This window comes from Liolophura sinensis, chromosome 7 (assembly GCF_032854445.1).
Source record: "Liolophura sinensis isolate JHLJ2023 chromosome 7, CUHK_Ljap_v2, whole genome shotgun sequence".
NCBI lineage: Eukaryota > Metazoa > Mollusca > Polyplacophora > Chitonida > Chitonidae > Liolophura > Liolophura sinensis.
Genome location: NC_088301.1, coordinates 4,821,296 through 4,837,382, shown reverse-complemented (window position 1 = coordinate 4,837,382; position 16,087 = coordinate 4,821,296). Strand labels below are relative to the sequence as shown.

Here is a 16,087-nt window from a genome sequence, read left to right as displayed (position 1 = left end):
AACTCCATTTGATTCAGTAAAAAAATTTCTAAAGAAAAACAAGTGAACACAGAGACATTTGGGTGTAGAGAGAGTTTTTAATGACCTTTCCCTGACTTTACCGTTATGCGGTGACTTCTGTTAACGAATAACCAGGTTTATTTTAATAATAATTCTAATTTGTTTCTTTGTTTGTATGGTTTTCTTCTTTATTTTTTTTTCTTTTCCTTTTTTTTTCTTTTTCTTTTCAATTTTTTGTTTCTTGTTTTATTTCATTCTCTCAGGATGAATTGAAATATTCAAGTCCTCTTCCACATTTTAAGATAATAATTTTGTGCGGCATGTCCTACAGTTAAGTTTGGTAATTGGTGAAAACCTGTCAAACACGTGGGTTGTTGTTGTCGTTAGGAAATGAAAGTATATTAACCCGAGCGCCATGAGGTGTTTATCATGTCTCACAGGTAAGTATCGTTTGTACAGGATTTTAGATCAGTCACTTGTATTTTGTCTTATTATTAAATGCTGAGTGAGTAATGTTAGCGTGACAGATGTAGGAACTAGCCAGAGCTAGAGGCTCGATTGAGACAGGCGCTGGGCCTGCTGGAAACATTACAGCGGGTCCGGTTCTCGACAACGCATAATTCTCTGTCAAACGTTCCACTGCTATTCATGGACCATGTAGGCTGTCCAGTGAAATTGTCCGTAATACAATGACATGTTTTCCCAATCCTTACTATTGTTACTGTGGGGCCTCTGTGGCCGAGGAGATAACTAACGCATGGTTACGAAATGTAACAGTGTAACTCTAACATCAAGCAACGCAGTGTTGGGAGAGTCGCATGGAGAAATGGCTTCTAATGTGTCAGATCGACAGTGAGTCATACTTATTGCACCCTCAGATGGGCATTAAAATTTCCCTGAGGTAAAACGACATCAACAGAATGGTCCCCATAATCCTGTTCTGTATCTGGCTGAACCAAAAACGATTCATGACAATCACACAAATTTACAAAATAAATACATTTTCAGAAGCCATCTGTCATCATTTTGATGACTTCTGATACTAAGCCGATTAGCAACATCTGACGCCAGGAGGGAGGGAACCAGCCAAATGGGCGACCAGACTTGCTTTGTGATACTATAATGATTGCCACAAGTATTATCTCCCTTGAATGGATCACATGACTTTATGAATGAACTGACAGAACGAAATGGTGGCCACAGTGGGGGGAGCGGGAAAATGTACCATATTTAATTCGCAAATTTGTACAATTGTCATGAATCGTTTTTGGTCAACCATGAGCCTTGAGAAAACAAACTCGTCCTAAGTTGTCAGGTGACTATGTTACGGCCCTGGTATTGTCATTGGAAGTGATGGAGTTGTAATTTTCGTCAGACATGATGGAATTTGTGTGCGAGTTCACCAGTCTAGATACTGCAAGACAGATACCCCTTTGAATGTAATGAAAAAGTAGAAAATAAGAGGAATTGTGCAATCATGAACGCTTCAGGTAATCTCTGGGAAACTCAACTTTCTGATGATGATGATTCACAATTAGTTAATAGTCAAACAAGCCATGAGACTCCAAGCAGTTTTAATGACTTTGCGTCGGACAATGTCAATGAATCGGGCATAGTACAGTTAAATTTGTCACAGAATACTAAGCTCAGAGAGTTTGAAAATTCGTCTAGAGGACAAAGTTCATATTAGGGATAGTGATTGAGGCACATTACATTCAGCCACAGTTTTAAGCAGGGCTGGTAAAGCCACAGGTAATCTGAATAAAGTATGGTATAACTTCCAGTATTCAAAGCTGTGAGATAAAGTCGATGTAAAAGAATCTGTTGATTTGAGCAGAGTAATAGAATTTGAAAAGGTAGAATAAATTAACCAAAGAGATGATAGGGTACTTGAGGTTAGTGACGTTAGGTTAGCCAAATCCATAGAATTACAGAGCTGGATAAATAATGATATGTATGCCACAGTATGTGACAAGGGACAAAAATGTATCTCCACCAAGTGGAACAGTCCTAATGGAATCATTCTCAAAGCAAGACTTGTTGCTAGAGGGTTTGAAGAAACCATTAATGAGGAAATTCCCAAGTGTGCCACTGAATCATTGCGTCTAATATTGGCTATTCTAGCTCAGCAGAAATGGACTCCCACGTCAATGGACATTAAAACAGCCTTTTTACAAGGGCCTAGGTTATCCAGAGACATGTATATCAGGCCACCCAAGGAAGCAAAATTTGTGGGTGTTGTTTGGAAAATTCAAAAGTGTGTCTATGGCTTAGTAGATGCGTCATTTTACTGGCACACGAAAGTGGGTGAGGTCATGGTCAATTGTGGTGCCCATGCCTTGGCGTTTGATCTAGCAGTATTTTACTGGTACACGAAAGTGGATGAGGTCATGGTCAACTGTGGTGCCCATGTCTTAGTGGTTGATCCAGCAGTATTTAATTGGTACATGAAAGTGGGTGAGGTCATGGTCAACTGTGGTGCCCATGTCTTAGTGGTGGATCTAGCAGTATTTGACTGGTACACGAAAGTGGGTGAGGTCATGGTCAGTTGTGGTGCCCATGTCTTAATGGTTGATCTTGCATTATTTTACTGGTACATGAAAGTGGTTGACGTCATGGTCAACTATGGTGTCAATGTCTTAGCGGTTGATCCAGCAGTATTTGACTGGTACATGAAAGTAGGTGAGGTCATGGTCAATTGTGGTGCCCATGTCTTAGTGGTGAATGTAGCAGTATTTGACTGGTACATGAAAGTGGGTGAGGTCATGGTCAATTGTGGTGCCCATGTCTTAGTGGTGAATGTAGCAGTATTTGACTGGTACACGAAAGTGGGTGAGGTCATGGTCAACTGTAGTGCCCATGTCTTAGTGGTGAATGTAGCAGTATTTGACTAGTACATGAAAGTGGGTGAGGTCATGGTCAACTGTGGTGTCAATGTCTTAGCGGTTGATCCAGCAGTATTTGACTGGTACATGAAAGTGGGTGAGGTCATGGTCAATTGTGGTGCCCATGTCTTAGTGGTGAATGTAGCAGTATTTGACTGGTACATGAAAGTGAGTGAGGTCATGGTCAACTGTGGTGCCCATGTCTTAGTGGTGGATGTAGCAGTATTTTACTGGTACACGAAAGTGGGTGAGGTCATGGTCAATTGTGGTGCCCATGTCTTAGTGGTGAATGTAGCAGTATTTGACTGGTACACGAAAGTGGGTGAGGTCATGGTCAACTGTGGTGCCCATGTCTTAGTGGTTGATCCAGCAGTATTTGACTGGTACACGAAAGTGGGTGAGATCATGGTCAATTGTGGTGCCCATGTCTTAGTGGTGAATGTAGCAGTATTTGACTGGTACATGAAAGTGGGTGAGGTCATGGTCAACTGTAGTGCCCATGTCTTAGTGGTTGATCTAGCAGTATTTGACTGGTACACGAAAGTGGGTGAGGTCATGGTCAACTGTGGTGCCCATGTCTTAGTGGTTGATCTTGCAGTATTATACTGGTACACAATAGTGGTTGACGTCATGGTGAATTGTGGTGCCAATGTCTTAGCGGTTGATCTAGCAGTATTTGACTGGTACACGAAAGTGGGTGAGGTCATGGTCAATTGTGGTGCCGATGTCTTAACGGTTGATCTAGCAGTATTTGACTGGTACACGAAAGTGGGTGAGGTCATGGTCAACTGTGGTGCCCATGTCTTAGTGGTGGATGTAGCAGTATTTGACTGGTACACAAAAGTGGGTGAGGTCATGGTCAACTGTGGTGCCCATGTCTTAGTGGTGGATCCAGCAGTATTTGACTGGTACATGAAAGTGGGTGAGGTCATGGTCAAATGTGGTGCCCATGTCTTAGTGGTTGATCCAGCAGTATTTGATTGGTACACGAAAGTGGGTGAGATCATGGTCAACTGTGGTGCCCATGTCTTAGTGGTTGATCCAGCAGTATTTGATTGGTACATGAAAGTGGGTGAGGTCATGGTCATCTGTAGTGCCCATGTCTTAGTGGTTGATCCAGCAGTATTTGACTGGTACACGAAAGTGGTTGACGTCAAGGTCAGTTGTGATGCCCATGTCTTAGTGGTTGATCCAGCAGTATTTTACTGGTACACGAAAGTGGGTGAAGTCATGGTCAGTTGTGGTGCTCATGTCTTAGCGTTTGATCCAACAGTAGTTTACTGGTACACGAAAGTGGTTGACGTCATGGTCAGTTGTGGTGCCCATGTCTTAGTGGTAGATCTAGCAGTATTTGACTGGTACACGAAAGTGGGTGAGCAACTGTGATGCCCATGTCTTAACGGTTGATCCAGCTGTATTTGACTGGTACACGAAAGTGGGTGAGGTCATGGTCAACTGTGGTGCCCATGTCTTAGTGGTGGATCCAGCAGTATTTTACTGGTACATGAAAGTGGGTGAGGTCATGGTCAATTGTGGTGCCCATGTCTTAGTGGTGAATGTAGCAGTATTTGACTGGTACACGAAAGTGGGTGAGGTCATGGTCAACTGTGGTGCCCACGTCTTAGTGGTGATCTAGCAGTATTTGACTGGTACACGAAAGTGGGTGAGGGCATGGTCAACTGTGGTGCCCATGTCTTAGTGGTGGATCCAGCAGTATTTTACTGGTACATGAAAGTGGGTGAGGTCATGGTCAACTGTGGTGCCCATGCCTTGGCAGTTAATACAGCAGTATTTGACTGGTACATGAAAGTGGGTGAGGTCATGGTCAACTGTGGTGCCCATGTCTTAGTGGTGGATCCAGCAGTATTTTACTGGTACGTGAAAGTGGGTGAGGTCATGGTAAACTGTGGTGCCCATGTCTTAACAGTTGATCCAGCAGTATTTGACTGGTACATGAAAGTGGGTGAGGTCATGATCCACTGTGGTGCCCATGTCTCAGTGGTGGATCCAGCAATGTTTTACTGGCCAGATGATAAAGACTCAGGAAATGGAATGCTAGCAAGCCACTTCTGTGATTCCCAATATTAGATCTGTTTTCAATGTTGAAAGGGAAGAGGAAGGAAGGAAATTTCGGATATGTAGGAATTGAGATTGGACAAGACGAAGTGGGGATATCATGCTGCATCAAAAGCAGTATGCTGACATTGTGAGTCCACTAGAAATGATGAACTGGGACCAAAGAGTCCACCATGACTTGCCATTAAGTGTACAGGTCAAAAGTTGGACAACTTCTATGGCTAGCACGCCAGAGAAGATCAGACAGATCTTCTGACGCATCCACTTTGTGTGGATCAGTCAAAAACACAAGAGTTTAAAATGTGGCAGATGCCTATAAAGTGATAAAGAAAGTGAAATAAGAGTATGTTGTTCTGAGGTTTCAGTCACTCAATGAAAAGTGAAACCTGTGTTATTGAGTGATGCTTATCAGGCAGTTTGTCTGCTGGAGGGATTCAAGGTTTGATAGTCCAAGAGAATCAGAGGAGCGGCAGCAGAAACCTTGGCTACAGCTTCATATTCCTGGCAGCTTTGTTCTCGGAACTCACCTATGGATCAGCTGATCCACTTCAGCTGCCCATTACATGTGTGTCTGACTGTAGGTCAGTGTGCAAGGCAATCAAATCTTCAAAACGGGTTTCTGATTAAACAGCTTCACACGGAAATTAGTGGCATTAAGGAATAGTGGCATTAAGGAACTCAAGGAGAAGAATTCAAATCCAAGACATTATATGGTGACAGACTGGTCGACAACAGGCAGATTGTTTGACTAGGTGCTTCAGTACTCATTGCTGAATGAGCTGCTGAAGACCTTGGATGATGGCTTATGGACTGTGAGCAGTCTGTAATTTCCAGGGATTGTGTGACAGTTATTTCATTCTGTTCATTTTGACATTGCTACTTGGCCCTACATGGCCTTCTTGCTGACAGTGATTTTTCATGTCAGTGATATGGAACTTAATTTCTTTCCTTTCTTACTAATTATAATGTGATCCCATTGCCTTTGTTCATGAAGACTTACCATGAACACAGACTTTTCCTTGGGACTGTAAAGTAAAAGTCATTCTATTTCTAATGTTTCTTTTAAAAGAGGGTGATTTGATAACCCTCACTTCCTGGCCCCTACTTTAATACTTTCAACACAAGAGAGTTATGAGACCAACGTAAAATCATGGAAGTCGTGGGAAAATGGCAGGAATTGCGCAGTTGTATTTTTGCTGTGGCAAATAGAATATTAAAATTTTGAACAGAGAGAAACTGTGTTGGGAACTCAGTGATAAATTTTAAACTTTGACACCTACCTTTTTACAACAACAGACATAAATTTGGTACTGGGGTAAAGCCATATATAGGCATGGATTCAATCGCAGTTAGCCAATGTTTCAAGCCGATGTTTCAGAAACTGTCAAGACATGGGACTTGGAGGTATGACTCTTTGTCTAGTCAGAAACTATAATACCGTTATGCAGAATCATATTGTATCTAGGGCTATCTGCTTATCCAAGAACCAAATTTTCTGACTTGATCATACAGAAAATATTGTGATAAAGGTTTATTGTAGTTCTAGTCAGAAATCTGCATAATTAAAGTGATTAAGAGTTCCAAACGAAGTTGCTTTTAATGCTAAATTACCCACCTTATCCTGTCATATAGTAAGGGATGCATTTCCAAAAAATATTTATTATTCAGGCTTGCCAACCTGTCCGTGCTTGTTTTAAGAAAAGTCTGCCATAGTTGATCAATCTCCATGGTTACTTTTGCCAGGTTAGTTCATTTAGGGATGTAATTGTGTTAAACATTAACCTGTTCATTACCCCTCTATATTATGCATATTTTTGTCAATGTCAGATTTATTTTAGAAGCCATTTTTTACCCCACAAAGTGAAAGTTGGAAAACTTGCTTGTACTGTTGTATGTTAATGCAGATAATAATCTGCACATTAAAAAAATTTAACTTAAATGTTTCATTCATCCTTTAAAGAAGTGTGTTCTGTTTGTATATGGCATGCTAATATTTTCTAGTTCTGTCCAAATTTCAGGTTGCTGATAGCTAATTCAGAGCTCCTGGGGACAGAATCAGGCGTATATTCCTGCTAGACTTTCATCAACAGTGGCATGGCAGGCATGCGTGTCCAAATGACACGGGCTAATAGCCTGGAATCTCCTGTCTGTCCAAGTTATATGACAAGGAAGGCAGCAGGCTCATTGTCAAAGACCATGTCAAGGAGAAGGCTGCCTCCCTTGCCTTCCTTGGCGAAATATTGCGAACATACAAACTGCGGGCTCGTAAACAGCTCTCACAGAACTTTCTGCTGGACATGAACCTATGTCACAAGCTTGTGCATGTTTGTGAAGTTGGACCTGGTCCAGGGGGGATAACTAGGGCTCTCCTAAACACCGACCTCAGTAGTCTCTCTGTCATTGAGCTGGATCGCAGGTTTATACCAGGCCTGGAGGTGAGCATTCTAACTAAGGCCAACCTTCAAAAATTCCTTGTTGGGCTTAACCCAATCCTCTGATCATTAGATAGTATTTTTTTTGTGTGTGTTTGTGTGTGTTGGATAAATCAAAAGATGATTTAGTATTGAACAGTCAGATAAATAAACGAAACATGAAGCTTCAATCAAAATCCCTTTTAATGCTCAAGAGTTTGATTGATGCTAGTAATCCGAGATCATGGGTATTTGTGACACAATCTTCATTTGTAGATAACGCAGGATTTATCAGCAACATCGCAGGTTATACAGTACACTAGTAGTTGTATGTTTCTTTCCATTGTATATTCAATGTATGGTATTGTTTTTATATGGTGGTAAAAGACTTGAAATGTACACATGTACATGTTCAAATAGATTGTTGGACGACTGTGCTGAACTAGCAAATGACAACTTCAAAACTGTTGAGGTTCAATGGCTTTAGAACCAAGAGTAATATTTTAATGATGGAGAAAACATAAAAATTACATAAAGTTCAGATAAAAAAGTGTGAAAAATTAGTTGTACATGTAAATGTTGTCTGGGTTTTTTTTCCTTTCGTTTTTTTTTTTCTTTTTTTTTAATGAGAAAAAGAGACTTTAAAAATAATTTTAGTATGGTGGGTATTTGGGACCACCTCTAGGTATATATTGACTTTAACTAATAATGTTATAAATGTGGATGTAACACATGTTTTAAATAATAAATGTATTTGCACTAGAATTGCACTAGAATTGCACTAGAATAGCACTAGAATTTTTATATATATATTTCCTAATTTAGAACATTATTATGCAAAGGTAATAAATGCCAGTTGTTGCCTGGTATCAAATATCCACCATACAAAAATACTTTCAAACCTCCCTTTTATTCAAAAAAAAAAATATTAAAGACCACATTTGCAAATAAGTTTGCACACTCTTTCAACTGATTTTTGCATCATTTTTATGTTTTCTTCTCCTATACAAACAAAAATTACAGGCTTTATTAATATTTATCTTTTATTTGTAAGACAAACATTTTAGCAAACTTTTTTGTGCATGTTTCTTTTCATCACTAGATGCTGGCCTCCTGTTCTGATGGACGACTACAGGTTCACCAAGGAAATGTTCTCAACTTTGACTTCAGTCATTTCTCCCCAGTCATGTGCTTCTTCCGTGGGAAGATCGTCTTCCCAAGATCCACCTGATTGGCAACTTGCCATTCAACGTGTCTACGCCGTTGATTATCAAGTGGCTACGCGCCATCTCGGAGAGATCAGGCCCATGGCGATATGGCCGCACGCCGTTAACACTGACATTTCAGAAAGAGGTTGGTGAGAGAATGATTGCGGGGGTGAACACAGAACAAAGAAGCCGCCTTTCCATTATGTGCCAGTATCTTTGTGACGTTCAGCTCAAGTTTATAATCCCAGGTAAACCATAAACCAATGTCGTCGTCGTCTGAAATGTTGAACAATACTGGACACTGGCCAGAGTGTCTGCTCTGGTGTCTAGTTATCGAATATGGTGACAGATATTTTTGGCTCTTATTATTTGCATTTCTATTAGATAATATATAAATATTTTGTAATACCAGTTTTTCTGGGTATATCTTATTATTATTTACATAGTTGCTGTGATGTCAAAGACAGTAAGTACTCGATTCTCACTGTTAAGCTGTTAATCCCATTTAATGCTTTTAATTTTTAATTCCTGAATAGTTTTAGTGTGAAATTCCAACATTGTTTTCTGGAATAGGCCGTGACCAAATGGCTAAGGTACTGGCCTTTCCTTCAGGAGGACACATGACCTACGGGTTCAGAACAGGGAGAAGGAATTTATGCCTTGGTGACAATAACTGGTTGTTTGTGCATTGTTCGTAGTTCATAACCACTTGTCTACCATCACTATGGTGTATATCTGTATGTAGAATGTGTAAAAGATCATGAGCAACTTGCCCCAAGGCATTGGTTTACCCAGACTCCAGTTCCCGCCACCCACAAAGCTCTCTGCCATTTTGTGAAAAATTCTTGAATAAGGTGATGAAATACCTTAAATGACCTAAAATTTTTAGAGGCAGATAAATGCTGCAGGGTATTATTTTGATGCTTAAAATTTTCTAGGGGAGTATCATCCCATATTCCAAGGAAACCTCAAAACACCTTTTAAAACTCAACACGACCCCTTCAGAATCATGAAAAATTGGCAAGTTAGACATGGACTAAATTTTTGGTCATTTAGGGTGCATCAGATATCATTTTCATTTTTAACAGAAATAAATCTATATGCCATGGGTATTTATTGATGTGGCTGTGCAGATGTTTGGATTATCTGTTGTCAGGTTCTGCGTTTATCCCTCCTCCCAAAGTGGACGTAGCAGTGGTCAGGGTCGTTCCTCTACAACAACCCAAAATTGACCTCCCATTTGACATCGTTGAGAAGGTTGTACGACATGTTTTCCATTATCGCCAGAAAAGATGCTGGAGGGGAGTGGAGTAAGTGGGCACATGTTTGTATATTGACTATAGTCAAGCAAAATGTGACATTAACTAAGAAGAATAGATGATCAGTTTTTAAGTACTTTGAACCACCATGTACAAGAGAAGAGTTATCATTCCAGCTTGCACCTGAATCAGCATTGTGCAGGAAAAGGTAACCTATTGCATGGCAAAGGCCACTGATTCAGGTTTCTTCCTCCATTTTTGTTGAAAGAAAAAAATAAATCTTTTCTACCATTATTTGGCAACTCTCATGGTATTGGTGATATTAGCGCTGTGTTACCTAATTACTCAGCATTCTGAAGACATCAAACTGGTAATTTTTGTTTCTTGATTCTTAGCTTGGCAATATTTCATCATATGTTTTTGTATTTTTTCTTCCTTGTAGGACCTTGTTTCCACAACTCACTCACACCTGGTGTCTCAGACTTTTGAACGTTCTTTAATATCACCAGATGTCCAGTCCTACAAACTCACCATGAAGGACTTTGAAATCTTGTGTAGGACTTACCAGGACATTATTCAATCTAACCCTGAAGTGAAGGACTTTGACTACAGATCTAAGGAAGGTCTGAAATTGTGGCGGCAACGTAAAGAAATCAGAAGGGAGAATGAGGTGATTGGTGTGACAGAAAGTGCTTGAATCAAATGAAAGATAATATCAGAGTGAGTGTAGATGCTACAGTTCCATTTTGTTTCTGATTTCTTTATTTCTTTTCAAAGTTACCATTGAAGTATACATTGATGTGCCAAGTTTAATATGTAGAAGAAAATAAATGAATTTAATTTTCTTAATTTTCTCTTGATCAATGAACTAGCGTATGTAGATTATGTATGCTAATTGTTTTATTTATGGTCAGTTTTTACATGATCAACTAGACATTCATAAACATAAAGACAACTTTCAGCAGATTTGGCGATAATCCAGTCCAATCACCTGAACAACCTAATCCATTCAAATCACCTTTTCTCTGATTCCATGGTAAGAGCTGGCAAGACATGATTTCAGCTATGAAATTGATATCAGTATAAATCTTGAGGAATATTTCAGGTAAAACTGTGCATATTAACACCTAATTCATTAGGCAGGGCCTTGGTGGGAATGAGCAGTGGGTGGTTCTTTGATGTAGTGTTATATGAAGTTTGCAAGAAATCACTGGCCTTCCACCAATGTGATAAATGTCATACGAGAAATCACTGGCCTTCCACCAATGTGACAAATGTCATATGAGAAATCACTGGCCTTCCACCATTGTGACAAATGTCATGTGAGAAATCACTGGCCTTCCACCATTGTGACAAATGTCATACGAGAAATCACTGGCCTTCCACCATTGTGATAAATGTCATACGAGAAATCACTGGCCTTCCACCATTGTGACAAATGTCATACAAGAAATCACTGGCCTTCCACCATTGTGACAAATGTCATGTGAGAAATCACTGGCCTTCCACCATTGTGACAAATGTCATACGAGAAATCACTGGCCTTCCACCATTGTGATAAATGTCATACGAGAAATCACTGGCCTTCCACAAATGTGACAAATGTCATACGAGAAATCACTGGCCTTCCAACAATTTGACAAATGTCATACAAAAAAAGCTTAGGTAAGTGTATTTAACTGAGGGTCAGTGCTTTCCTCGGTTTCCTCAAATCCATAAAATGCTGGCCGCCATCCTGCAAGTGGGAAAAAATGTCTGTATTGTAGTGTTACAGACAAATGAGAAATAAGCAGAGTTTTAATCAAGAGAATGACAACACAACTTGCGACTCACCTCCAAGTGTTTGTTTTTTTCACTTTTGTCCATTTCAACACAGCTTTTATTCTGATGGTTGCTTCCCCAATACTTGCAGAATCTCTTAGAGAAACTGTGCTAGTAAATCGTTTATTTAAAAATAGTTCACCAAAAGTAAAAATTATTGATAGATTGGAATGTTTTCCCTGGATGTGTTATATCTTAAGGTTGAATTTAACACTAACATATGTCAGTATGAAACTTGCATGATCAAGTAGCTTTCGTTTTGAAATCCCTACACTTTACGTGATGTAATACCTCCTGGCAGTAAATTGGAAATATACCGAAAATTCATCAGGATATGTGTTTAAACAGTTTCTTTAAACCTACATATATAACGATTTAAGCATGGTTACTTTTCGAAATGCCTTGAACAGATGTATGCAGGGATATGTTACATAATACCTCGCTGCGACCATTTCTAGTAAAATGACAGCTAGAGGATGATGCCATCAAGCAGTCATTCTGAACAATTGGTTTCATCCATAAGGGTGGTGAATGCTATTAAACGCCTGCATTTGTTTTCTTCCGTTCGGTAGACGGAATAATGACAGCTTGGGACAAAGGCCTAGTGTCCGTCGCGATGCGTGCGTCATTTTGCTGTAAATACCCGGCGGTGTCTGACTGGGATCACCTCCCGCGGTCCATTAGTGTCGGCGTTTTGCGTCCGTCGATATCAGATCGATCTGCGCTCCATCGATATACTGCCATAAACTCTTTGTGGAATTATTTAAAAGATAGCTTCCCTGTCTTGTGACCGCGAGATAAACTCAGCACCCCGCTTGGCATACAGCCTGCGGTCATACTAACCGGCTTGGCGCTGGAGTCATGTACGCTGTCACGGGTTGACTGCATTAATTGTTCACTCATTGAGTGCTTTAACTAGTGCATTTTCCGATGACAAAATCGTCACCGTTAGCGTAATTACTCATATTTAGAACTGACATGTATTAATCACTTTTCTGTAACTACCAAGCTATAGATATCACTTTACACAGAATGTTAATTTATAAACTGTCATCTGATTTAGTGAATCGACTTGATCGAGAGACGTCATTGTTTTGGTCGCCATGACCTTCCATCAAAGTTGGTGTGTTCAAATCCTGGTTGTGTTCAGGTCAGTTTACAAATCGTTTGTGTTTGGCTCACTCTCAAGAAATGTCCCTGAGGATATTATCACACGCTATTGATTGACTCGTTATTGTTTATTTCGATGCTGTGGCGGCCAGTTCATGCCAGGATTGATGTACCCTGAAGAACCATCTGTTCTTTGCTGAGTGTAACTACCGAACTTTTCTCCATAGAAGGTTTTTGTCCACTTGTCGAGCTCAGTAGGTATGCTGTATGCGCAAACGTCGTGGACTTTAGAGCGGGGAAGACACTGCTCATTGTTATATCTCATACCTATTGACCCATAACTAAACACACTATGCGTTTAATCCGCTTGTTGCATAAGAAAGACAGAGATAAAGGATATTAAGCAGACGTAATCTTTTATGCATAACAAATAACAGATTTTATTGGTTTTCGTTTCATCCAAGATTTACATGTATGTTCTTGAGTACACCAAGATACGGTAAAACTTCTTCGTTTTCATCAGAATCATCAAAGGTATTTTATGATGATATCTTGAAAATGCATTCTTATCAGATAGTATTTATCCTTTATCCCTGGCAGACCATGTCAAGACTTCTTCACACAGGACTAGGTTAGGTGTTCGAATCCAGTTCCCGCGGAATCGGTTGAGGTCTTGCATAACGAGCTGTATTGGGTACAGCACCTGACGATGTGCAGTGGTTAACTCCAGACTACGCACCCTACATCATGGAGTAGTCCAGAGAGTCCCTATTTTGTGACACCTGCCCGAGGAGCCTTTCTTGACATTCAATTCAGAACGTCTATACACTATAACAAGTGGGGAAAAATGACTTGTGGAGGCGAAATATGAATGCAGACTCAACGCGAAGATGCACTCAATCGAATGCATTAATAGTTCAATTTATACCAGCCTGTAATCTGATTTTCACTTCTTACATTGATGTGGCCCGTAGTCTATCAACAAAGCGCTGTCTGGGGTCGTACAATGTTTAAGTAATCTTAAAAGCGGAAAACGAAGGTATCTGATAGATACATCGATAAATAAGCTACAAATACCTGTAAAATGATATCGACTGGTGCGAGTCTGTTAAGTAAAGGCTCTACGTGGACATGTGGCTCAATCGGCAGATATAAGTGACTGGGTGGTATAGATAGATAACGTTCATTTACTTACTTAAAATTGTTTGACTGAAGAACAGTTGTCTGTGAGCTGCAATGACAGGATAATCTGCATCAGTAACAGAATACATTCTAACATCACTCAGGTAACAGATTTTCTGTTAAGTTTAAAATTACATTTTTGAAAGTAAAGTGATGTCTCCAGCACAACAGAATGGAAAATCTGGAAGAGTGGCTATATTTGTAAAGTCATGTAGCAAATTTCGTTCTGTCAACGACCTGTCGTTTTCATCACAATGTTTAAGTGTGATGCGTATATTGGTTCTTTAGCCACATGTGCACTAAGACAGCCTTAGCCCTTTCAGAATATTTCCATAACATACTCAACCATTTCCACTACGATTTTTATCGTTTCACTCATGCGCTTAACGGATTAAGATCTGATCTGCTGAGCCAATTGTAAAAACATAAAACCGACAGAGGAAATATCGCGGCGCATGTACTAGGCGAAGTGCTACAAATGACAACTCAATGCCAAAAACGATAAGGAAAACAACGGTAAGCAATAGATTAGTTGCAAAATTTTCGGGAAAGAAGATTTTATAGATGCAAATGTTGGCACCTTAGCTCTTCACCGATTTGACTCTTAATATATAACGAGGTGAAGGAAAACTAACGTATCTAACGTATACATAGTCATTCGTTATGCTATCTGCCTTCATTTCTAAATGACACTGAGAATTGCTATTAACATTAATTGAGAATTGCTATTAACAATGGCAAAGGTGTTCATATGCAGATTAATTCATGTCATATACAAAGGCGTATTAACAGTAATGGGCTATATAATTAGACGTTATCGCCCAGCCGAATTAGGCCAGGCTTATGTTTGAAATTCGATATGGAATTAGTTGCTGCTAAAAATTCCTATCCTGTGGTTTCTTCGATTAATCTGAAGTGAAGTCTGCCTTGAATAACGACTTCCCCTGGGAACGCGTATTGGTGTAGTGTAACCGATATGTAGCCAGTTTTCTGGACCATTCAGGGTTTGGTAACAGTGAATAGCTGTGTAACGGCGGGTGGCTCTGGAAAGTGAAGAGCTATGTAACAGTGGGTAGCTCTGTAATACTAAATATCTTTGTAATAGTGGATAGCTGTATAACAGAAGATAGCTTTGTACATAGGAGAGCTTTGAAACAGTCGATGGTTTAGTGTTATTAGCGCGCTTTGTTATGATGCTTTGCTTTATAACAGTGTATAGCTTTGCGGTGGACAGCTTAATTACAGTCCATATCTTTGTAACAGTCCACATCTTTGTAACAGTATATATGTTTGTAACAGTGGGGGGTTTTGTAACTGCATATTTTTGTAACGGTGGATAGCTCTGTAACATTGAATAGCTGTGTAGCAGTAGAAAGCTGTGTGAAAAGATAACTTTGTGACAATGCGTAGCTTTGTATACAGTGGATGGTTTTGTAATAGTGTACAGCTTTGTAACGGTGGATAGAACTGTAAGATTTGATAGCTTAGTTACAGTGGATAGGTTTGTAACCATGGATAGCTTTGATTTGATAGCTTAGGTACAGTGGATAGATTTGTAACCATGGATAGCTTTGATTTGATAGCTTAGGTACAGTGGATAGATTTGTAATCATGGATAGCTTTGTTACAGTGGATTGCTTTCAGATCTAGCAGTGCATATCTTTGTAACAGTGTGTCTTTGTGACAGTAGATAGTTTTGTAACGGTGCATAGCTTTGTGACAGTGGATAACTCTGTATTATTGGATAAATTTGTAACAAGGAATAGCTTGTAACATGGGAAAGGTTTTAGCTGCCTCAGTGAGTATTCACGTGCCGTCTTAATCCTTAACATTTCATGAATGTACGTCCGACTTCGACTCTTGACCAAGTGTCGATTTATCCCCAGTGTATAATATCGACCCCAATAATCGCCAGCTGTGCAGCAAGTCTTGCGTTTCCATGGTGGCCTTAAAGGGTGAAGACAAACAGTTCATAACTTATGGCTCATGGTCCGAAACAAAGATAGTGCATGGGTGACGCAAACCAAAAAGCACATCCGCGTTCGATTGTAGAATGGGTGGAGTAAATAGTGGACTTGAGAGGGAGGGGAGGGTAGGAGCTCACTAAGGGATGGTGTGTGTACCAGGAGCAGGGA

At 39.9% G+C, this 16,087-nt stretch overlaps 1 protein-coding gene across 1 annotated transcript; it reads left to right on the top strand.

Annotated features, from left to right (window-relative positions):
- Positions 1-379: 379 nt before the first annotated feature.
- LOC135471314 (dimethyladenosine transferase 1, mitochondrial-like) lies at positions 380-10,481 on the top strand. Its single transcript, XM_064750495.1, is given in 7 exon segments — positions 380-440; positions 6,980-7,191; positions 7,194-7,396; positions 8,475-8,532; positions 8,535-8,828; positions 9,737-9,890; positions 10,282-10,481. Coding segments are annotated over 6 exon segments (903 nt in total). The 5' UTR covers positions 380-440; positions 6,980-7,055; the 3' UTR covers positions 10,340-10,481.
- Positions 10,482-16,087: the final 5,606 nt, after the last annotated feature.